This window comes from Onychostoma macrolepis, chromosome 02 (assembly GCF_012432095.1).
Source record: "Onychostoma macrolepis isolate SWU-2019 chromosome 02, ASM1243209v1, whole genome shotgun sequence".
NCBI classification, from domain to species: Eukaryota; Metazoa; Chordata; class Actinopteri; order Cypriniformes; family Cyprinidae; genus Onychostoma; species Onychostoma macrolepis.
The window spans coordinates 12,881,627-12,905,530 of NC_081156.1; the positions used below are offsets into that span (position 1 = coordinate 12,881,627).

The following is a 23,904-nucleotide window of genomic DNA, read 5'->3' on the forward strand; positions in this document are numbered from 1 at the left end:
GTCTGCCACCACATGGTCAATAAAAGAGCAATTTCCTTCTTCTCTGGGTCACACACACAGTGTGCCTGCCCAGGTACAGGGGCATTCTGTTCACCTCAGTTCGAGGCGAGAATCCTGCCGTCCTTCGGGCGGTGGTTGCAACCCTTCTCCAGAAGGGTGCAGTCGAGCCTGTCCCCCTAGCCGAAATGAAGAAGGGGTTTTACAGCCCGTACTTCATTGCACCCAAGAAAGGCGGAGGGCTCAGACCAATCCTAGATTTGAGGGTTTTGAATCGGGCCCTTCACAAGCTTCCTTTCAGAATGTTAACCCTCAAGTACATATTAACATGTGGCAGAAATCAGGATTGGTTTGTGGCAATAGACCTGAAGGATGCATATTTTCATCTATCAATCCTACCAAGGCACAGGCCGTTTCTTCGGTTTGCCTTCGAGGGATGAGCATATCAGTACACAGTCCTTCCCTTCGAGCTGTCCCTGTCCCTTTTACGAAAGTCGCGGGAATTGGTTTGTACACACAGGAACATGGTCCTCGACCACCTAGTCCAATTGGGACTTCGGGTCAACTGGGAAAAGAGCAAACTCTCCCCTGTGCAGAATATCTCTTTTCTCGGTGTAGAACCGGACTCGGTTACGATGACTGCACATCTTTCTCAAGATCGTGCCCAGTCAGTACAGAAGTGCTTGAGGGCTCTTAAGCAAAAACAGCGGTCCCTCTCAAAAACTTTCAGAGGCTCCTGGGACATATGGCATCCTCAGCCGTGGTCACGCCGCTGGGTCTGGTGCATATGAGACCGCTTCAGCACTGGCTTCGTATCCGGGTCCCTAGATGGGCATGGCACAACGGTTCACACCGGGTGAACATCACACTATCGTGCCGCCGTACATTCAGCCCTTGGGAGGACATTTCTTTTCTACGGGCAGGAGTGCCCTTAGAGCAAGTGTCCAGACGCAATGTTGTTACAACAGATGCTTCCAAGACAGGCTGGGGCGCCGTTTGCAACGGGCAGGCAGCATCAGGAGTTTGGACAGGACCTTGGCTGCATTGGCATATCAATTGCCCCGAGTTGTTGGCAGTGCTTTTAGCCTTGAGGAGGTTTCGACCCTTGATCCAAGCCAAGCACGTGTTGGTCCGGACGGACAGCACAGCGACAGTTGTGTACATCAACCACCAGGGTGGTGTTCGCTCCTATCGCATGTCACAACTCGCCTGGCATCTCTTACTTTGGAGCCAGCACAGACTCAGGTCTCTGCCTGCCACTCATATCCCGGGTGACCTCAATCGTGGAGCTGATCTCCTCTCACGACAGGTCTCGCTCAAGGCCGAGTGGAGGTTTCACCCCCACACGGTTCAGCTGATTTGGAGTCGGTTTGGCCAGGCACAGGTGGACCCGTTTGCCTCGTCGGAATCGACCCATTGCCAGTTGTGGTACTCCCTGTCCGAGGCTCTTCTCGGCACGGACGCACTGGCACACAGCTGGCCCAGGGGCTTACTCAAGTGTGCGTTCCCCCCAGTGAGCCTCATTGCACAGACACTGTGCAAAGTCAGGGAGGATGGAGAGCAGCTCCTCATTGGCCCAACCGGACCTGGTTCTCGGAGCTCGTGCTCGTGGCATCAGCACCTTCCTGGCGAATCCCTCTGAGGAGGGACCTTCTTTCTCAGGGGAGGGGCACGATTTGGCATCCACGCCCGGATCTCTGGAACCTTCATGTCTGGTCCCTGGACGCGACCAGGAGGAACTCAGAGACCTTTCACCAGCAGTGGTGAATACCATTACTCAGGCCAGAGCCCTAGACGAGGCGGTTGTATGACCTGAAGTGGCGCATATTCGTAAACTGGTGTTCTTCCCAGGGGAAGGACCCTCGGAGATGTGGTATTGGGTCTGTGCTCTCCTTCTTCCAAGGAGGTCTGGACAGGCACCTGTCTGCCTCAACACTTAAGGTGTACGTGGCCGCTATTGCAGCTAACCACGACACTGTGTAAGGCAGATTGGTGGGGACGCACAATCTGATTACCAGGTTCCTCAGAGGCGCCCGGAGGTTGAACCCTCTGAGGCCACATCTCATTCCCTCTTGGGATCTCACTGTTGTCTTACAGGCCTTACAGAAAGATCCGTTTGAGCCTCTTCAGTCAGTTGAGTTCAATGCCCTCTCTATGAAGACAGCCCTCCTGACTGCGCTCACTCAAGAGACTGGTAGGGTGTAGAGCTTGCTGCCAGCGCTATTCCCCAAAGGGTGGTTATGCGCTTATTCAGTCCAGCTCAGGTTCCTTTTATGAACTCTGGACTACCTTTCCATCATATAACACTCCACTTAGCGGAGTTTGGCAGAGGAACTCGCTATTAGAACCCATTACGAGGTAAGTCCCCTTGAGTGAACTCTCGTATTGGGTTAGTGCTCCACAGGTAGCGGCTCCTCTTGCGGCCCCATGTGTGTATTCTCCACTGACTTGCCCTTGAGAATCAGTGTTCCCCTAGACAGACGATCTACCTTTCAACAGGTTCTGGGTTCTTGCTAGTTCTCCCCTTACGCGGAGCCCACCTCAGAATCCTCCCTATGTGGCACTTCCTCTGTAAGTCCATAGGTGGATATTCACGTTACCTCCCCATCGGGTAGGATGTGATCTCCATAGTGCCTTTCCCCCATAGGGGAATAGTCACTGTCCCAACGTTAACCACCAAGACTTTTCAGCTGATATATTATGGTGAATATTACTATAAGGAAAAGGTTAACCGGCTGAGGGGACCTTTGTCTTTATGGCGGCTCTCAAGGATGTTGGAGAGTGAGGTCTTAAGTCTTGGGCGTTGGAAGGTTACTAGGAGGAGAGGCGCATTTGTTCGTGACACGCTGGCTTGTCAACATCTGTGCCCCTGTGGACTCGTGACACAGTTCGGCAGTTGTGGCATTTAGTATAGGGACCCCTAGTGTCGTACACTCAACACAAAGTCTAAGTGAACGACAGAAGGGGAAGGTCTTGGTTACGTATGGTAACCCTCGTTCCCTGATGGAGGGAACGGAGACGTTGTGTCCTCCTTGCCACAACCCCGAACTGCCTCTGTGTGGGTTGAGACGCTTCTCGGCAGATACTACGCTAGCCTATTTATACCCGGATATCCGGGTGTGGCCAGCTATGCAAATTCTGCACACCCAATTTCATTGGCCTTTTCGCAAAGATGTCAGAGGTGTTTGGGCTAGTGACCCCTAGTGTTGTGTCGAGTGTACAACATCTCCGTTCCCTCCATCAGGGAACGAGGTTTACCATGCGTAACCAAGACGTTACACTGCTCAATTTAAAAGGTCTGCTATAAAATCAGCATGCAGTGCCCAAACAACCATTTTTGCGCATATGAAGGATGATGTTTTACGTGGAGATTGGAACACAAGTGTGAAGTAAAGCCTTGTTTACATCATGGGTAATAGTTTAGCAAATGTTACATGGCAAAAAATGGAAACATTTGGATGTCGAATGAGAGAGGCTTGTGAGCCCAATGCCATTTAGTTTCACCATAATAAATTAATTTTAGCTTGACGTTTTTATTCTATTTATTAGTTTAATATAAAATTTTATAGCAGCAAATTTTTCATTCTTGTTCTGTAATATCGTTAAATGTAAAGGGTTTTTTTGTGGATTACAAAGAACTAAATAGGCTATATTGTTTATAATGTTTGTAAATGTTTCGTGTGATGTTCACATGTGAACTCTGTCTTAAGTTGATTTGTGCGCTTGGATCTGCGGCCGTTTCTACAATAGATTGATAAATGAGGCCCATTAACATTATAATATACATAATACCATGCTAAACCCTCACGACAGAACTTCTTTTATTTTCCACAGAAGGCAGAAAGTCATACAGCTTTGGAATGACATGAGACATGATGACACAGTTTTCATTTCTTGGGTGAACACTCCTTTTAAGCACATGGTTGTTTCTGATTTCATTGTTCTTCAGTGTGATTTTCATCTTGCTCATTGCTTTCATTAAACATTATTTCAGTATTAGAGCAGACACCTTGTTTGAGCGAGTGAAATCAGATAGGCTACCATAATGAGCTGTAAGCAGAGATCAGCCTTGCTTATTGTGAAATGAATACTGTTTGTTCTTTAATGAGACTCCGTTGGATCCAGCCATTATGAAGTGTCTTGATCAGAAGATGGTGACTTAAACTTCCGCCTGCCCAAGATATCTGGAACATCTGCAGAAGGGCTAGAAGAACAAATACACTCATTTATACACGCATAAGTGTGTATGCTTATTTCTCTAAATTGAATAGGCAGCGTCAAGTCAGGTCCCCGTGCAACATAAATGACATTATGAGTGAAGACAGTGGTGTAAGTCACCATGACAACCACTTCCACAGCAACTTCTTTGTTGGTTGGAGACCAATAAGCTCATAATGGGGAACGGTCGACACCTTTCTTTTTCCATTTTTTAAAAGAGCCGTATTCGATCATAAAAGGCTTCTCAAATCTATACCCAGATTGTAAGATGCACATTAAACTCTGACGCCAACTCATGCAGGTGAAAGATGGCAGAAAATGGACAATTTCGCTACTCTGTAGTGGTTCTTATATGTGTGTAAAATGCCACAGAGAGGGTCAATCAAAATAATGTCCTAGAAGTGATTGGCTCCTGGCATAGACTATAATGTGAGCCAAATAGGGGAGCAAAAAGCCTCTCTAAAAGCAAGTGGAAATCCCAATCACTCCGTTCCTCTAGTGAGCCACAAAGACGTGGGCTGTTTGGCACTGCTGCCTGCTAGAAGAATCAAATTACTCTCAGTCCCTAGAGAGAGAGACTGCCATATTGAGAAAGGGAATTCATTTTGTCGCAAATTTAATGAGGGGAGTATGTAATTTGTGTCTGGTATACCTCACTGTTCATGTAAAGTTATAAATATGTGAATGACAAAATGATTTACGCAGGTCAAAAGCTGTAGAGATGAATTTGTTCCTTAACATTTTGCTTTTTCAAGCCCTTGTGTTGTTGTTTAACATCAGTGTTTCTTTGTAATATATTTAGACTGTGAACGCATGTCTCACCCATCATCCTGTGAGCCCTCGGCTGCTGTAGGAGCTGCTGTCTCCACAAATGTCCCCATTCGGCTTTTCGAACGCTCTACATTTAGCTGGCTTTGAGTCCCTAAGAATGAGACAATTAAAGCAGGAATGCAATTTTTCTGTATTTATACAAATTTTAGTATTTTCCAATCTGAAGTATAATCAATCTAACTTTCGTAAATCCATGCCAGTCATCTTCTGAAATTTGTAATCAGAGACATATAATAATGTGTTGTCAACAAAAGAGAAGCTTTAAGGTTTCCCAGCTATTTTTCTGCCAAAATAAAAGTTTAGTTTAATAAAAGTATTTAGTAGTTTAAAGTAGATAAAAGTATATTTCTTAATGTTTAAAGCAAAGAAATGAATACAGCCATAAATATTAGCATTAAGAAATATTATAATTGTACTGTTATTCTGTAAAATACTATTACTATCAGGGGCCGATTGGCCATCTGGCAAATGCTAGAGGGGCCGGACCATTTTCTTTAATGTGGGCCGGTCAGATTTATATCAATAAATAAATTATATAAAACAATTTATATAAATATTTGTTTGCACGATTTGTTTTCCCAGTGGGCCGCTGTACAATGTGGGCCGGCCCATTCCGAAAATTATAAAGAATGAATTAGCTATAGGAAATGTAGCCTACGTAGCCTATATTGGTCAATCGGCCCAGACGAACGGCCCACTTGAGTCAAACATTCTAATTAATTTGGCTCAGTGCATCGGCTCAAAATCGCTCGTCAATGTCAAAATGTTTGAAATAGCCAATCAAAGTGTAGAAGGCGGGATTTACCGTTCACAGAGCTAAGCTGCACGTCACTTGAATGTGAGCTGAGGTAAAATGTAAGCAGCTAAACATGACGAGACAATTCAGTAATATTTGCTAACTATTTACGATATAAAAAAAATGTTAAACGACAGACATTATTTTTCAGGTATGCAAACTACTACTGTTATTCATCACAACATAAGATAAAAGTGAATGTTTGTAAATCCAAGCTTTCTTCTGTAATTTCACGTGTCTAAGAAAATGTTTAAAAAAACAAACATAGGCTACAAAACAAAACAAAACAAAACACGTAAACCTAAAATATAATCCTCAGCTACTCTAGAACAATGTTAATCTGAAGACTTTCACTTTCAAGTGCCATGATTAGGAAAGTAACATATATTGGGCTATAATAAAAATATAATTTGCTATTTCACATGAATTATTTTATATAGGCCTACAAATTGACTTTATATTTATTTATTTTTTGAAAGAATGCTGAATTTATATGATCAAAAATACAGTAAAAAATAATATGAAATATTATAGTTAAAATAGTGGTTTTCTGTTAAAGATATTTTAAAATGTCGTTTATTTCTGTGATTAAAGCTGAATTTTTTAGCATCATTGCCTCAGTCTTCAGTGTCACATGGCTCTTCAGAAATTATTCTAATATGCTGTTTTGCTGCTTAATTATTATCAGGTATTATTTATGATCAATTATTACTTTATGGTTCTTATTATCAATACTGAAAACTGTTTTTGTTTGATATTTTTGTGGAAACTGATACTTTAACTTTTTCAGGATTATTTGATGAATACAAAGTTCAAGAACAGCATTCATTTGAACCATAAATAATTTGTAATAAGTATAAATATCTTTGCTGTCTTACCTTTTAAAAATGTAATTTATAGCATTTTATTTCTCTATTGTGTTATATTTTTATAAGTAGTGTTAATAATTGCTCTGTGCATAATGAGCTGGTGGGTTTATGGTGTGGTGTGTTGCGGACCGGGTGTGGTGGGCCGCTCTGGTCCAGGGCCATTTTTTAGCCCCAGTCCGCCACTGATTACTATTATTATTAAATAGTCTTTTCATTTTACAATACAGTAGTAAAATAAAATATTGCAATATTTCTGAATTATATAATTTTACTAATTTATTAGTATTAATAAGTATTGTAATTGTATTTTATTCTGTAAAATAAAAGTTGTTAATAATAATAATAATAAATAGTATTTTAATTTTATAGTACATTAGTAAAATATAATATTGCTATTTTTCTTAATTTAATAATTTTACTAATTTAAAAATAATACAATACAATATTTTGTAAAATTATTATTATATAATACAATAGTAAAATACATATTGTAATAGTAATGAATTATATATTTTTTAGTATTGCAATATTTCTTAATTGAATAATTTTACTAATTTAAAAACAATATAATAAAATATTATTTGAATATTATTAAATAGTTTATTATTAATTTTTATTAATTAATTTAATAATTGAATGTGAAAAATCTATTAAATATTATTTAGAATAATTATAATAATATTAAAAACTCTTTATTTGAAAGTACAATAGTAATATTCCTTATTGATTTGTTTAATTGTATTAATTTAATATGAATATATTATTATTATTAATATTATTATTAGCATCATCATTATTATTGCATAGTTATACTGAATGAGGGAACAAACAGGTTTTTCTTCTTTTGTCCTTATCTGATCACATGCCTGAGGAAAGGCCATAGACACAGACAGAGACCAAATTATGAGACTGCTGTTCATTTGCTCAACGCGTCCCTGTTGTCTGTTTACATGATTCAGTGCATGACTACTGTGTGCTCTTAGGGCATAATACAGGCAGTGAAAATTTTGTGCATAATCATGCTTTTTATAGCCTTTCACTTCAAAGCCATATGCATGCCGTTTCAAAGAATACCTTGGATTCATTTAAAGCCTGCCAGTCTTGTAACATAAATGTATCTTCTCTAAAAAATCCAAGAAAATCAATTGCAGGAAATGAGCCATCCTATCAAATTAGAGTTTTTTTCTTTAGATTATCAATCTACTCATCTGAACACAGATCACATAACGATTGTGCATTATGTATGGGGCAGAAACAGATGTGCGGACTGAAGCAGGAAATGGCCAGGGAGGAGGCAGCAAGGACACACAGTAGCTGCGTGAGGGACACTGGGCTGCTCGGCTGACAATGCCAGATCAGCAGGGATTGACACGTGTCAATGTCATTTTCACAGCAGGGCAGAGAGTGAGCTTTCTGATGAACTAAATACGGTTTCCTGGTAGCCCATCTCATGACTGCAGTCATTTCATAACTTAAAGTGCCCATGTCAGATATCAGACTAAAACCATGTTGCAAAGTACTGTTAAATCATATTGCTCATTAACTAATTCCTTCTACCTAGAAATCACCAGCACTGTCTGCAGATTATTGGTAATGGCCCACAACTAATATTAATGTTGGGGTACTAATACTTCCTAAAACACCTCATTCAAACACGCCCCCACAAATCTACATCACTGTGTGGGAAAATTTGCATAACACTGCCAAAATGTTTACGCAAAGAAAGAAGGGGTAACTTTTATTCTCGCTGTAGTATTTTTGCCGCCATGGAAGCTTATATTCAAAATAAGGTAAGGGGCATAACATTTCAATCACACGCTTCAGGTATTCGCCCAATCACAACGCACTGGATAGCTGGCCAATTAGAGCATACCACACTTTTCAGAAGGATGAGATATGTAAAAATGAAAGCATTTCAAAAAGGCAGGGCAGAGAGGAGCAACAATAATGTACAGTATATGTGGAAAATAATGCGTTTTTTTAACTTTAAACCACGTAAACATATGGCATTACACCAAATACACAAAATAATGTTCTTTTTAGCAATGTCATATGATCCCTTTAACACTTCTAACCCATGGGCACTCCTAGTTTCAGTTAATTAATAAAGTAAAATTAGAAATAATAATGAATATTAAGAGTTTTAAAGGAATAGTTTACCCAAAAATAAAAATGTTGTCATCATTTATTCACCCTCATGGCGTTCCAAACCTGAGTATGAGTTTCTTTCTTATGTTCAACACAAAACAAGTTTTTTTTTTAAGAGAATTTTGAAAAACCAAACTGTTGTTGGTCCCCATTGACTTACATAAGAATAGAAATACTATGGAGGTCTATCAACTGTTTGATTAACAGCATTCTTCAAAATATCTTCTTTTATGTTCAACATAAGAAAGAAAATCATACAGGTTCACCCATCTTTGGGTGAACTATCCCTTTGAAACGTTTAGGAGCTGAATGTTCTTGAGGGTTCCCATTCTTTTTAATGAATAAGAATGAAAATAATAATAATAATAATAAAAAGTATTTTTTTTTTTTATTATTATTATTTATTTATATTTTATTTTATTTTTTACTCACAATCTCTGCCTGAAAAAAATATATATTATAATTATTTGAGCTTGGCATAAACAGTAAAACATATAGTCATGAAATTTAATAATGTATTTATGATGCTCCGATGGATCGGCCGGAGATCGGTATCGGCCGATAATCACATTTTATGACTCGATTGGTACTCCTACACACTGATGACATCAGTGCGTGAGGACGTACATGATGCGTGGGACATAAATGATTTGGCGCCACAGTCGTCATTGCCGGTGTGAAAATGTTTTGAGAAACAATGAAAAATTTGTTATTTGTCGTGTATGTTTTGCATGATGATTGAATGGATATTTCAGTTTTTAACAGCAGATTCAGTGACGTTAGAGCTGATCTGCGCATCACTTCACGCGGGAAAGGAGCTGATCTCGGCCGCTCAGTCAGTGCTTGTGTTTATATCAGCCACGGCGCGGCACGTTTCTGAAGTAGCTCTTGGCGCTGCTTGGCTAAAAATAATCTTTTGTTGTCACAGCGTGGAGGACAGAACAAAACCTTGTCGGAGCCGTAAGGGGTGACGGTAACATATTACATTGATCGTGGGCTGCTTTTAAATAAACATTTATTTATGAAACGAAAATATCTTCTTTGGCCATATTAGCCCTCTCAATAGCATTAACACAGGCTTTACTCTTTTCAAACTTTATCTGGAATGTCACCGTTTCTGTCACTGCAACTTCCCGATCAGGCGAAAACATACACAAATTAAATCGTCTGCCTAATGAAAAATGTATTTTAAAAATTTGTTAATATTTGCATCATTTTTTATTTATTTGATCCACCCGCAAATAATCAGAATGCATTTTTTTATTATCTGACCCTGCGGATTATCCGCATCGCCTGTGGATAAACCGTGATCGAACTACTCCATTTTGTTCTTTCAGTAGTTAAAATGTTTCTAGTTCTTTTTCCTCTTCAGTCTTATTGGACAGTATTAAACCTTATGAGTTACATTAGACTTCTCCATGTTGGAGTTTAAATGATTATATTTATTTTGTCCTCTCTCTAACATACATAACATGGATAATCAAAACGTTCTCATCTTGAGCAGAAAAGAAAGATAAGTTTCAAAGTTTAAATTTCAACCTAGCCATCTAACAACAATTTTATATACAGTGGTGTGAAAAAGTGTTGGCCCCCTTCCTGATTTTTAAATTTTTGCATGTTTGTCACACTTCAATGTTTCAGATCAAACAAATTTAAATATTAATCAAAGATAACACAAGTAAACACAACATGCCGTTTTTAAATGAAGTTTTTTTATTATGAAGGGAAAACAAAATCCAAACCCACATGGCCCTGTGTGAAAAAGTGTTTGCCCCTCCTATTAAATCATGAAAGAACTGTGATTAACCACATTATTTTAGAAAGCTGAGTTAAATTTCACTAGCCAAACCCAGGCCTGATTACTGCCAGACCTGTTGAATCAAGAAATCACTTAAATAGAACCTGTCTGACAAAGTGAAGCATGTTTAAAGAGCAACACATCATTCCGCAATCTTAAGAAATTCATAAACAGATGAGAAACAAAATAGTTTACATGTATCAGTCTGGAAAGGTTATAAAGCCATTTCTAAGGCTTTGGGACTCCAGCAAACCATGGTCAGAGCCATTATCCACAAATGGAGAAAACTTGGAACAGTGGTGAACCTTCCCAGGAGTGGCTGGCCTACCAAAATTACTCCAACAGCGCAACGACAACTCATCCAGGAGGTCATAAAAGAACCCAGAACAACATCTAAAGAACTGCAGGCCTCACTTGCCTCAATTAAGGTCAGTGTTCATGATTCAACAATAAGAAAGAGACTGGGCAAAAACAGCATCCATGGGAGAGTTCCAAGGCAAAAGCTCGTCTCACATTTGCCAAAAAATATCTTGATTATCCCCGAGAATTTTGGGCAAATATTCTGTGGACTGATGCGACAAAAGTTGAACTTTTTGGAAGGTGTGTGTCCCGTTACATCTGGCGTAAAACCAACACAGCATTTCATAAAAAGAACATCATACCAACAGTCAAACATGGTGGTAGTGTGATGGTCTGAGGCTGCTTTGCAGCTTCAGAACCTGGATGACTTGCCATAATTGATGGAACCATGAATTCTGCACTCTATCAGAAAATCCTGAAGGAGAATGTCCGGCCATCTGTTTGTGACCTCAAGCTCAAGTGCACTTGGGTTATGCAGCAGGACAATGTTTCCAAACACAGCAGCAAGTCCACCTCTGAATGTCTCAAGAAAAACAAAATTATGGTTTTGGAGTGGCCAAATCAAAGTCTGGACTTAAATCCAATTGAAAATCTGTGGCATGACCTTAAAACCCTCCAATGTGGCTGAATTAAAACAATTCTGCAAAGAAGAGTGGGCCAAAATTCCTCCACAGCGATGTGAAAGACTCATTGCCAGTTATCGCAAACGCTTGATTGCAGTTGTTGCTGCAAAGGGTGGCACAACCAGTTATTAGGTTTAGGGGGCAAGCACTTTTTCACACAGGGCCATGTGGGTTTGGATTTTGTTTTCCCTTCATAATAAAAAACTTCATTTAAAAACTGCATGTTGTGTTTACTTGTGTTATCTTTGATTAATATTTACATTTGTTTGATGATCTGAAACATTAAAGTGTGACAAACATGCAAAAAAATAAAAAAATCAGGAAGGGGGCCAACACTTTTTCACACCACTGTGTGTGTATATATTTATTTATATATTTAAATGTTCTTAGCCTACAGATTAATAACGCTAAATGTATCAGAAATGTCATCACATCTGGTTTGAATATATCAGAGTCATAGATGGATAAAAATAGATAGAAAGAAAAATAACTATATTTGCAGCATTGTTGTTTTCTGCTGTGTTTTAGTGAAAGTAATCTACAATTTTTTTTGCTGCTCGCCGTGTTTCTGTTGTTGTTAGAATAACCGTGTCATGGTAGCTCTTAAACTTGGCGCCGGTGCGCGTCCAGAGAGAGAGAGAGAGAAAGGGCACGGTTGAATAAAGTGTGTTTGGCTTTAGATAAAAATACTAGAGGATATAGCATATGTTATGCATAAACACCATTTTAAATTAATATTAAAATGTTCACTGTATAAGGAATAATTTAAGGAATAAGCATCCCTAGTAGCCTATTTATGGAAATGACCAAGGCATTTTAAGATTTTTTCCAGGTCAAGAAATCACACTTTTAAAATTATACTAACTCATATATCCAGGTTTTACAAGACTGTGGTAACCCTGGAAACAAACAGATGTCGAGAGGGGTCTTAATTTTTCTTTTGTTTTAGCCAACTAGTGTTATTATTATTATTGTTGTTGTTGTGAATAATTCTAAGACTAAAATTAAAATAAAAGTAACAATTTAATCATATTTAAAAAGGCATATAAATCAGGTAATTCCTAACTAGAACATCATTAATGTTCATTGAGAGGGATGAGTGGAAGATCAGGCACAATATTTTGAAACTACCATGGATGAAGTGGGGAACAGTACATTTACAGGAACACTGTGTTTAGTGCATTATATCTTATGGCTGTGCTTCCATTAGAGACTCGAAATTGCAGTTTTTAAGATCAACAAGAGTTAGAGCAATTATCGAACTACAACCCGAATTCCGGAAATGTTGGGACGTTTTTTACATTTGAATAAAACGAAAACTAAAAGAATTTAAAATCACATGAGCTAATATTTTATTCACAATAAAACATACATAGCATAACAAATGTTTAAACTGAGAAATTTTAAAATTTTATGCACAAAATGAGCTCATTTCAAATTTGATGCCTGCTACAGGTCTTAAAATAGTTGGGATGGGGGCATGTTTACCGTGATGTAGCATCTCCTCTTTTCAAAAGGACAGTTTGAAGACATCTGGGCATCAAGATTATGAGTTTCTGGAGTTTTGATGTTGGAATTTAGTCCCATTCTTGTCTGATATAGGTTTCCAGCTGCTGAAGAGTTCGTGGTTGTCTTTGACGTATGATGCGCCAAATGTTCTCTATAGGTGAAAGATCTGCACTGCAGGCAGGACAATTCAGCACCTGGACTCTTCTACTACAAAGCCATGCTGTTGCAATAGCTGCAGTATATGGTTTTGCATTGTCCTGCTGAAATACACAAGGCCTTCCCAGACATCGTCTGGAGGGGAGCATATGTTGCTCTAAAACCTTTATATACCTTTCAGCATTCATAGTACCTTTCAAAACATGCAAGCTGCCCATACCGTATACACTTATGCACCCCCATAAGTCAGAGATGCTGGCTTTTGAACTGAACGCTGATAACACGTTGGAAGGACTCCCTCCTCTTTAGCCTGGAGGACACGTGATTTCCAACAAGAATGTTAAATTTGGACTCGTCTGACCATAGAACACTTTTCCACTTTGAAACAGTCCATTTTAAATGAGCCTTGGCACACAGGACATGACGGTGCTTCTGGACCATGTTCACATATGGCTTCCTTTTTACATGATAGAGCTTTAGTTGGCATCTGCAGATGGCACGGCGGATTGTGTTTACCGACAGTGGTTTCTGGAAGTATTCCTGGGCCCATTAAGTAATGTCAATAACAGAATCATGCTGATGAGTGATGACTGTCTGAGGGCCTGAAGACCACGGGCATCCAACAAAGGTCTTCAGCCTATGGCTGGGCGATATATCGCATGCGATATGCATGCGCATCTCGTCAGTAAAGTCGGTTGTCTGAATCTTTTGATGAAGTTATGCACTGTAGATGATGAGATTTGCAAAGCCTTTGCACTTTGACGTTGAGGAACGTTGTTTTTAAAGTATTCCACAATCTTTTTAAGCACTCTTTCACAGATTGGAGAGCCTCTGCCCATCTTTACTTCTGAGAGACTCTGCCTCTCTGAGACATCCCTTTTATAGCTAATCATGTTACAGACCTGATGTCAATTAACTTAATTAGTTGCTAGATGTTCTCCCAGCTGAATATTTTAAAAATGTCTTGCTTTTTCAGCCCTTTGTTGCCCCCGTGCCAACTTTTTTGAGACCTGTAGCAGGCATCAAATTTGAAATGAGCTCATTTAGTTGATAAAAGTGTAAAATATCTCCCTTTAAACATTTATGTTCTCTATGTTCTATTATGAAAATATTGGCTCATGTGATTTGAAAGTCTTTTAGTTTTCATTTCATTCAAATTTTAAAAAACGTCCCAACATTTCAGGAATTCAGGTTGTAAACAATTAGTAAGTATGTACAAATGAGTATTTATTGGAAATTGAGTTTTAATTATTACCCATTAAATCCATAATGCTATTTCCCGTGAAATTACCTAATAGAAAGGCTCTATTTTAGCTTGGACCAGAGCTTGGGACTTTGTCGCAGCCTCCTGCCTCAGATCTAGCAGGCAGAGAGTGTAAATGAGAAGCAGCGGACGACTCTACATTGACCCGGAGAATATAGTCACTCTGAAATGGTGTCATAGGAAATCAGTTGTCAAACTGGAAGCAGAGGGTGTATGTGTGTGTGTGTGTGTGTGTGTGTGTGTGTGTGTACTGGTATATATGGTTTATGAGGACACAAATGTGTATAATGACATGGGTACTACAACGTAAATATGGTTTATGAGGACACTTCCTGTGTCCCCATAAAACAAAAGGCTTAAAAAAAAAAACATACAAAATGGTGATTTATGAAATTCAAAAATTGCCGGTAGGTTTAGGTGTAGGGCGATAGAAAATACAGTTTGTACAGTAAAAAAACCATTACACCTATGGAGAGTCACAAATTTAAGTGTGTGTGTGTGTGTGTGTGAACGGGTTTGTGTGTGCATATCCATGTGAAACAGCCACTTACCCTCTCGTGTGAGTGTAGCTGCAGGCTGTTCAGGGGCTGGATTTGAATTTGTAGCCATCGGGTGCACTCTGAAGTTGCCTGAGAAAATTAGATGTTGTCATATTACCCTGAGTGGTGCAACATGGTCTCTCATCACAAAAGCAAACAAATCTCATGTTACACAACATAATCGAGATTGCCTCTTTAGTGAAATGTTATACAGCGTTTAAATATAATTGATAGGAACCAAGGATGTGTGCCATTTAGAACTGAATTGAGAAATATTTTTAAATTCCTGAATTTTAATTGGATTAAGGTAGCAAACAACTACCTTAAAATGAACTGAAACTCAAGGAAATTCATGTAACTGCAATGAGTATAATAATAATAATAATAATAATAACTAGAAAAGGAAATGTTAGTTTAAAAATCTTACAAATCTTTACAAATTACATTATATTACATTATAATGCATTACGTTATATATGTTTTTACGTTACATATAACGTAATTACATTACGTTTTTATATTAAATTATATTATTGTTCAAAAGCTTGGGGTCAGTAATATTCTTGTAATTATTATTTTTATTCTGCAAGAATGCATTAAATTGATCAAAAGTAACATAAAAATGTCATTGTTACAAAGGATTTCTATTTCAAATAAATTCTGTTTTTTTTTTACTTTCTTTTCATCAAAGAATCCTGAAAAGTATCGTAGTTTAAACAAAATTATTGCAGCACAACTGTTTTCAACATTTGAAAGATTTCTGAAGAACCATGTGATGCAGAAATATATTAAAATAGAAAACAGTCAATTGTAATAATATTTCTCAATATTACTGTTTTACTGTATTTTTGATCAAATAATAACAGCCTTACCAACCCCGAAGCTGTGAAAAGTAGTGTATAAATATAATTTATGTTTTTTAAATTTAATTCCTGAATTCTGAATTTTTCACAACCTTGACATGTACTTCAAAACGTTATGGATATAATATGTGGTCTCACCTATATTGGGCAGTATGTGATGGAAGTTGAACCATGCTCTTATGAACGGGTAGACTGAAATAAGGAGACCTGCAGAGCACAACAGATGTGGACTGAATCACTCACTCCGTATTGTCAACGTCCTTCATGTCCTGCTGACAAGGCCTCCATGTTCCCACCAGGCTTAACCAGATCAGACAGCGTGAACATGCAAACCAGCTCTTACCTGTATGAAACCTTCCAGCTGGTCTTTGTAGAGTAAAGAAATACTCAGCTCGAGTATTATTGCATTTCTCTCTGCTAAATGGCTCCCTGAACTAGAGCTGCACACTAAAGACAGGTCCCATGCATATTGCATTACACAGCAAATTGATGAACAGCAATTTAAGCATTATTAAAAAAGCAGAAAGAAACGGAGCACTTGTGAGCGGTGAATTAACACAAAAAGGCTTGCTTTTGGTTCTGCTAATGCTTCATGCAAAGTTTACAAAGACTTAAAGAGATAATTCCCTTAAGACTTTAGTTAAAGGGATAGTTCACCCAAAATGAAAATTATGTCATTAATTTCTCACCCTCATGTCATTCCAAACCACCTTCGTACATTTTCAGAACACAAATTTTGATATTTTGGATTAAATCTGAGAGCTTTCTGACCCTGCATAGACAGCAACGCAACTGAAACATTTTATGGCCCAAAAACATAATAAGGACATCATTAAAATAGTCCATGTGACATCAGTGTTTCAAGTGTAATGTCATGAAGCTACGAGAATACTTTTTGTGCGCATACGGCATGGTAACCTCATGAATAGTGGCGGAGACTGACCCGGAAGAGATTAAATCATTGCTTCATAACATTACGGTTGAACCACTGATGCCACATGGACTATTTTAACGATGTCCTTACTACCTTTCTGGGTCTTAAATGTTTCAGTTGTGTTGTTGTCTATGCAGGGTCAAAAAGCTCTTGGATTTCATCAAAAATATCTTAATTTGTGTTCTGAAAATGAAAGATGGTCAAATTAGTTTAGAACAACATGAGGAATAATTAATGACAGACTTTTCATTCTTGGGTGAACTATCCCTTTAAGATATTTTTATGAAACCTGAGAGGTGTCTGTCTCTCTGAAAGTCCAGGTAACCATATGAATTGAGCCTTCAAAGTTTTCTGAAGAGAAACGATTATTTTATATTATTATATTAATTATTTACATTAACAGATTTAATTTATGATCAGCATGCATACATACAGCACATCACATATGGTAAACACGGAAGCTCAAACGTTTGTTTGTGATGCACCAGAACCAATAAAAAATTTTCTGGCATGTGCCACAATGTGACACACAAGCTTCCATGTTTAACAAATACAATGCACTTTATCTATGTGTTTGTATGTGAATAAAAATCTAAATTAAATCTGTTAATCATATAAAGCGACAAAGTCTCTCACTGTAAAAAAATTGCGTTTCCCCCTCGGAGGGCCCCACTCCATCATTGGGCCCTTAGAATTGTCCTAACCTCCAATCCCCCACCCCCCTTACGGCGCCCCTGAAAATAAGAGTAAAATACTGGCAGCTGTGCTTGCCAGCATTGTACTGTTAATTTACAGCTGTCCTTTTTTTTACAGTTATGTTACCATTATAATACCATGTAACTTATTTCATTTGAGAAACCGATTGGTGTACTTCAATTAAATCACTCAGTTCATATGGATTCGTTTATTTTAACTTTCTTCATTTTTTGGATTAACCAAGGTCTTGGGTTTAGAATCACGAGGATGCATAAATGATAACAGAATTTTCATTTTTGAGTGAACTATCCCTTTAGGCCATCCACTCTAATTTGACATGCCTTCCTAAAAACATATTTTATATCCTTGTGGCTAATGAAGGTGTGCAGCTGAGCTCTTTCTCTCCTGTCTGTCTCCTTGTGTTTCCAGAGGTCTAAGGCTGCTGACGAGACAGCCGTAGACTGCAGGGGCTGTGCTGGATTTTGATTATGCACCTACTATTCAAGCTGTGAATCAATTCCTGTTTGAAAAGGACGAGGCACCTCTGCTGGCTTTGTGTTTTGGCCAATTTCTGTTATGAGAGGCCACAGGAAGGCATGATTGCAGCATGCTGAGGGCTCCTTCTCCACGTGTCTTGCTTGTGTATCCTCCCTCCTACAATTTTCCCTTTCTAGCTCCTTTTTGTCATTTTTGTCCTCTAATCTTCTTCATTCTTTCTGTCCTAACTCACCCCTGATTTATAAATCAATCATGGTGGTTGATGCTTTAGACTAGAGTGTGGCGCTACAATCGATCTGCCCTGTTTGGCAGGAGGCTTGTTCATGCACCAATAAAGACATCCTAGCTCATGTGTGCATCCATGACAGCGATATCTCAATGAGACAATATCAAGAAGTGGACTTTAGTCTGGAGGGTATTTCATTTGACGAAATGAAGGTGAGGCTGTAATTGTACTGGTATAAAGGCTGTTGCTATGCCATGTTTGAATAGTCAAACGGACAGTATGATTGCAAGTGTGATATTGATTTTACACATCAGTTCAGTAAACAAGAATTTAATAGTTAGTAACTGAATATACACTATATGGACAAAACTATTTGGATACACCTCTTAATCATTAAACCTGAATTCAATCAGACTAATTGCCACAGGTGTTTAAAAACAAGCACCTAGCCATGCATTTGTGGAAAAAAAAAAGAAAACTGCAAATAATTTATTTAAAATAATAATTTATATTAATTAATACTACAATAGTATATACATAAGTTTAACTATAAATATAAGTGATGTAAAAATATATAAATAATACTAATATAAAAAGGTAACACTTTAGTAGGCTAGATATAGGGACCAATTCTCACTATTAACAAGTTCTTTATTAGCATGCCTATTATTAACATATTGGCTGTTTAAAGCACATAAATGGCCACTTTCACACAGCAGCAGTCCTGTATTTGAGTCCTTAATACGGTTACGTTCACACACCGTTCGGTTATTTACGGGTGTGACAACCGCATTCTGTAACCGAACTCACACCTGTAAATTTTCAGGACTAACTGCATTCTTGGAACACACGCGCGGTGTGAACAGAACAGGACTGGACAACTAGTTGTCTGTCAGGTCAAACAGCGCGAGAGAGAGCCGTTCTGCCGCACAAACGTGCGTCTACCGCGTGTTTCGTGTTTTCGGTAACTTACAGTGACGGAGAAATGAGCTGCGTGTCATCTGAAATTTTTAGATCCTGTCAATTTTCCACCGGAGCCGCTCCCGTCAGTTTTGTGTTCTGCGCGCGTCCGCGCGATTCAAATGCTCCGCTCTCCACCTAAATTTAAAAGCTGCCGTCGGTTAATGAAGATTTGACGAATGACCTCGCGGCTCGATTTGACTCTTGTGGTGTCAGAAAGTGACAAGACTTTCAGCAAAGTCTTTTAAGACAAGTCATGTCACTCGGCGGCCATCTTTGAAACGCCTCTCAGGCATCCAAGTGCAGCTCCTATCTCTTTGAATGGGGAAACAATTAAATTCTCCAAAACTGTTCACTAAGCTTACAATTAAATTAAATCACCAAAGAAATCTGCCGACAACTGTATCATAAATGTTGTTTCTTTTGCTCAAATAGCGTTATAGAAAGCTTATTTTTCAGGCTAGATCAGCCAGTGCACATGCTTGCTGCCTTCATGTGCTATCAGAAATTTCCTATTTCTCACTTTATGAAATCGTGATTACGAGCTTGTCATATTCAGGTGCTTTAATGTCGGAAAGAATCAAATGTAGCATCCCATTGGTTGACAATCATATAAACATTCACAGCGCTATACATGCAGTTCGCTGACAATTCTGGAATTTCGGTCAAATACATGCTTATTTCACTGCTTATAAAACATACAATATGCTTCGCATGATCGTTCATATCTAGCCTATAAATACACTACTTTAGCGACAATACAAAGGGATGTAGTTGTTGTGAGAACGGCATTGACAGCAGCAATGGTTGTTTATGGTAAGGTTTATGACCCGCCCAACTCGGAAACTCGGGTATCAAAATTATTTCCGAATTTCCCAGTAGTAAATACGACTTGAGAGGCCGTTCACGTCCAATTTCCGATTAGGAAACTCGTATTTACGATAATTCCGATAGCACGTGAAGGCAGCATTAGTTCTAAGCACATGTCTCAAAACGCTGACTGTTTCAACCGGGACTTCTAACGGCAGCTGCAGTGACGCGTTGACTTTACCGATTAATGATTGGCTCTTTCATTCAGAAGGTGGGGCTTCCTGCGATTGAGCGGCCATATTGACGTCCGAATTCCATTCATACTACCCTCATTCATACTATATAGAGCGTACTTTTTTAACAGTCAAGTAGTAAGTTCGAATTCAAATGTAGTACCTACACAAGTAGTATGCGATTTCGGACGCAGCCTTTGCTTTCAGTTTTATGGACGACGCCATCTTTGATTTTACTTTGGTCTCTGTCGCTATGGTTACTGGTGAGGAATAGGGGCTTACAATGTGACAGCTTATGTAGTTAAATGTTGCGTTTTATGGTATATACCATTTAATTCCATCAGTATAAGATTCTACCATTAGTCTTTCATTTAATCTGTGTTGATTATGTTTTAAACTTAAGCTAATTTTAACTATTTTTTTTCGTTTGTACAAAGATGTCTGCTGTTAGCAACAGCACCTCAAGTAGCACTGAGACTAAAGATATGTGAAGAGAACAATGACTACGGCAAAGCAGCTGTTCTCCGCTAGTAGACGGTTACAATAGAACGCCACGAAGTAGCAGCTGAAGTCGTGAACGCGCAATATGACGTTGGAATGCCGTTGCCGTTCCAGCAGTGGAGGCTACTTAAAGTCCCTAGTATTCCAAACACAACTGTAAGCTGCTATGTGAACAGGACATTTCGAGACTCACACCTGTAAAGAAAATGCGGTTGTCAGTCCCAAAAACTGACTGTGTGAACATAGCCTATCTGCATGACCATATTCTACATCCTTAATAATCCTACCCAATATCTAAATTTAGCAACTACCTTACTAAATATCAATAAGCAGCCAATAAGAAGTTTATTGAGGAAAAAGTCATACTTAATGGTTTGCTAATAGCGAGAGTTGGACCTTAAAATAAGGTGTGACCGAAAAAAATAACACTGCCTCAAATCCTCAGTTTCATTTGCATCCCACTAAATATGGCCTCTACTCTGAGCTGTCAATCAGCCTGATCATCTGACATGATGATTGAATATCAATAATAATGAATAACGCACTTTCTGCAAGGGCCTATACAGGTAATGGTGACTTTTCTCCAGCAGTAAACAATAGATCAAAGGCTTGTGTTTTGTGCAGCTCTATTGTGACAGGGTCCTGTGTAGATTACATACCCACCATCGTAAGCAGGTGGCTTGGATTACATACCTGGATCAAATGATGGATGGCCCTTTTTTGACAAACCTCAACAGTGAATGACTGCAGGGGGATACTTCAGTATACCTTTATATCATATAGAAAACATGTAACCATTTCCAGCATCCCTCTTTATATGGGTTCATTGTTGAAAAAGGCAAAGGATAATGGTGTGCTGATATGGAGCAGAGATTAGATATAGTGTTAAAAATGCATGATATGCAAAAGAGACATGCACTGTGGAATAGTCAGTGAAGCAGCAGAGCAAAACCTGGAAAACCCTGCAGATTCATACAGCAAATTTAATGAATAGTTTACCTAAAATGACAATTCTGTTATTCACACAACCTCAAGTCATTCCAAACCTTTGAAGCTTAGCAAAACATCCAAGCTGCTCCTTGCCATACCATACAAGTGGATGGGAACTAGGAGTTGTCAAGCTCTAAAAAGTGCTTTTAAGGTGCTTTTTGGAGCTCCAGACAACTCCAGTGTTATATTTTGAGTCTTACAGAAGCTTTATTAAAAGCCTTTATTCACTAAAAATCTATACCATTCACTCCCATTGTATGGAAAAGAGCAACTCTTCTTTTACGTTCCACAGAAGAAGGTCAGTTGTACAGGTTTGGAATGGCATCAGGGTGAATAAATGTTTTTAGAAGTTTTAGAACTATCCCTTTAATGAACAGATTTATGGTTTGTATTTTATTGATTGAATGTACTGTGTATTAAAGACTATTGTACTACATAAAAATTAAGAATGTACAGTATTCAATGATGGAATCAACCATTGGAAGACCTGTATCAGGCCACCACTACTCCAAATATTGCTACAGATGTCTCTCTTTAGATATCTATGGTAGTTTTGGCCTTTCAGACGGAGAGAAATGCTACTTACCAAGCCCCCCTGCCCCGAGGAAGATGCCCCCCACAGCATCTGCATCACAGTCCTTTGACACACCAATGATGATACACCCTGCTACAATGCTGAGCAGGGCCGAGCCCACCCGCAGCCCATGGTACTCCCCAATACTGACCGCGTTCATTCAGCAGGTGGAACTCCCCACCTGCCCCGTCTGGCTGATCCACACGCGCCCGTTCAAAACACGCCAAGCACTCACGAAGGCAGATCGCTATATGAAAGTTTCACTGTTAGTGAGATGGGTTAACAGAGACTCTACTTTCTCCTCAAGGCTCTTCATACATCTTTAAACACTGGGCTCTGGTTACCTTGTCGGATTCATGCTTGTTCCCTTCGAACTAATTTGGGTCTGATTGAAGGCGACTAATCATTTGAGTAGGAAGACCAGGCCAGGCCTAACAGATACATGGTACTTGAGTTTTTATGCTGAATGGCCAACAGGGTCATGCTTTTGTAGGCAAATGAACTCTGTTGAACAAAAGTGTGTGTTTGATCCCTAAAAATCCATTGTTGCTTCCATGCATAATCGTGAGATGTATTAGTAACAACATGACCCAGAACATCTCATCTCCACCGCTAATTCTAACCTAATAAACATGAACAAAGCAAATTGTAGGCAAGCACTTTTTATTCATCCATTTAGTTCATCTGAAATACATGTTTTTCCTCACTTATTTCTAATCCACTGTGTCAAACATTGTGTGCTTATTTTAAAATACTCATCTGCATAAAGGACTAAATTACCTAATGTTCCCAATCTCCCGCAGAGGATGTTTTCAAGTGCTGCCTACGCAAGAGTCAGAGTGTCAACGCTGGGGACAAAGGATATAATAAAAATAAAAACACATTGCATAACATGGGTTGAGGTCATTGACAGACACTGTGCAGCCATATGCTTTATGAATGAAGCTAGGTTTTTTCATTTAGAATAGATCTACCTTGTAGCAAGGTATAGTAGTACGCAGAGGGCTATGAAACCAGTTACTGTCACAAGTCAAGTCACATCAAGTCACATTTTATATATTACAGACTGTTTCAAAGCAGCTTCATGTTAACAAACAGGAAAAGAGTCACATTTACCGGTGTACTGTGAAATTTTGTAGGTGAAACCCAGCCATTCCAATAGCAACTGGAATGCTGAATTTATGTGAACAGGAATTTCACGAGAGGGCAAAAAATTCCTCTTGCAGATTTAACTTCTGTTCATGTAACCAAACCTATAATGTTGTAAAATTCATAAATTATGGAACAAATCAAATTTCATATGTAAATCAGCTCTAGATAATAGTGTCATTTTTCAGCTCAAACCCAGCTAACAAAAATAAGTTCTAAAAATGTTTTGCTAACATTCCCATTAAGTAATGAATATATATATATATATATATAATAATTTTTCAAGGTTATACAAACATATCAATTCTATACAGTGCCTTGCGAAAGTATTCATATACCCCTTCATTTTTTTCACGTTTTAT

General features: G+C 38.6%; 1 protein-coding gene across 1 annotated transcript; it reads right to left on the reverse strand.

Moving 5' to 3' along the window:
• Positions 1 to 3,807: 3,807 nt before the first annotated feature.
• kncn (kinocilin) lies at positions 3,808 to 22,553 on the reverse strand. The gene is made up of 5 exons (XM_058759437.1): positions 22,406 to 22,553; positions 16,110 to 16,178; positions 15,121 to 15,198; positions 5,038 to 5,137; positions 3,808 to 4,201 (listed from the first exon to the last, which is right to left on the reverse strand). The coding sequence occupies exons 1-5, from the start codon at positions 22,551 to 22,553 to the stop codon at positions 4,126 to 4,128; spliced, it is 471 nt and encodes a 156-aa protein (XP_058615420.1). The 3' UTR covers positions 3,808 to 4,125.
• Between the last annotated feature and the right edge of the window lie 1,351 nt (positions 22,554 to 23,904).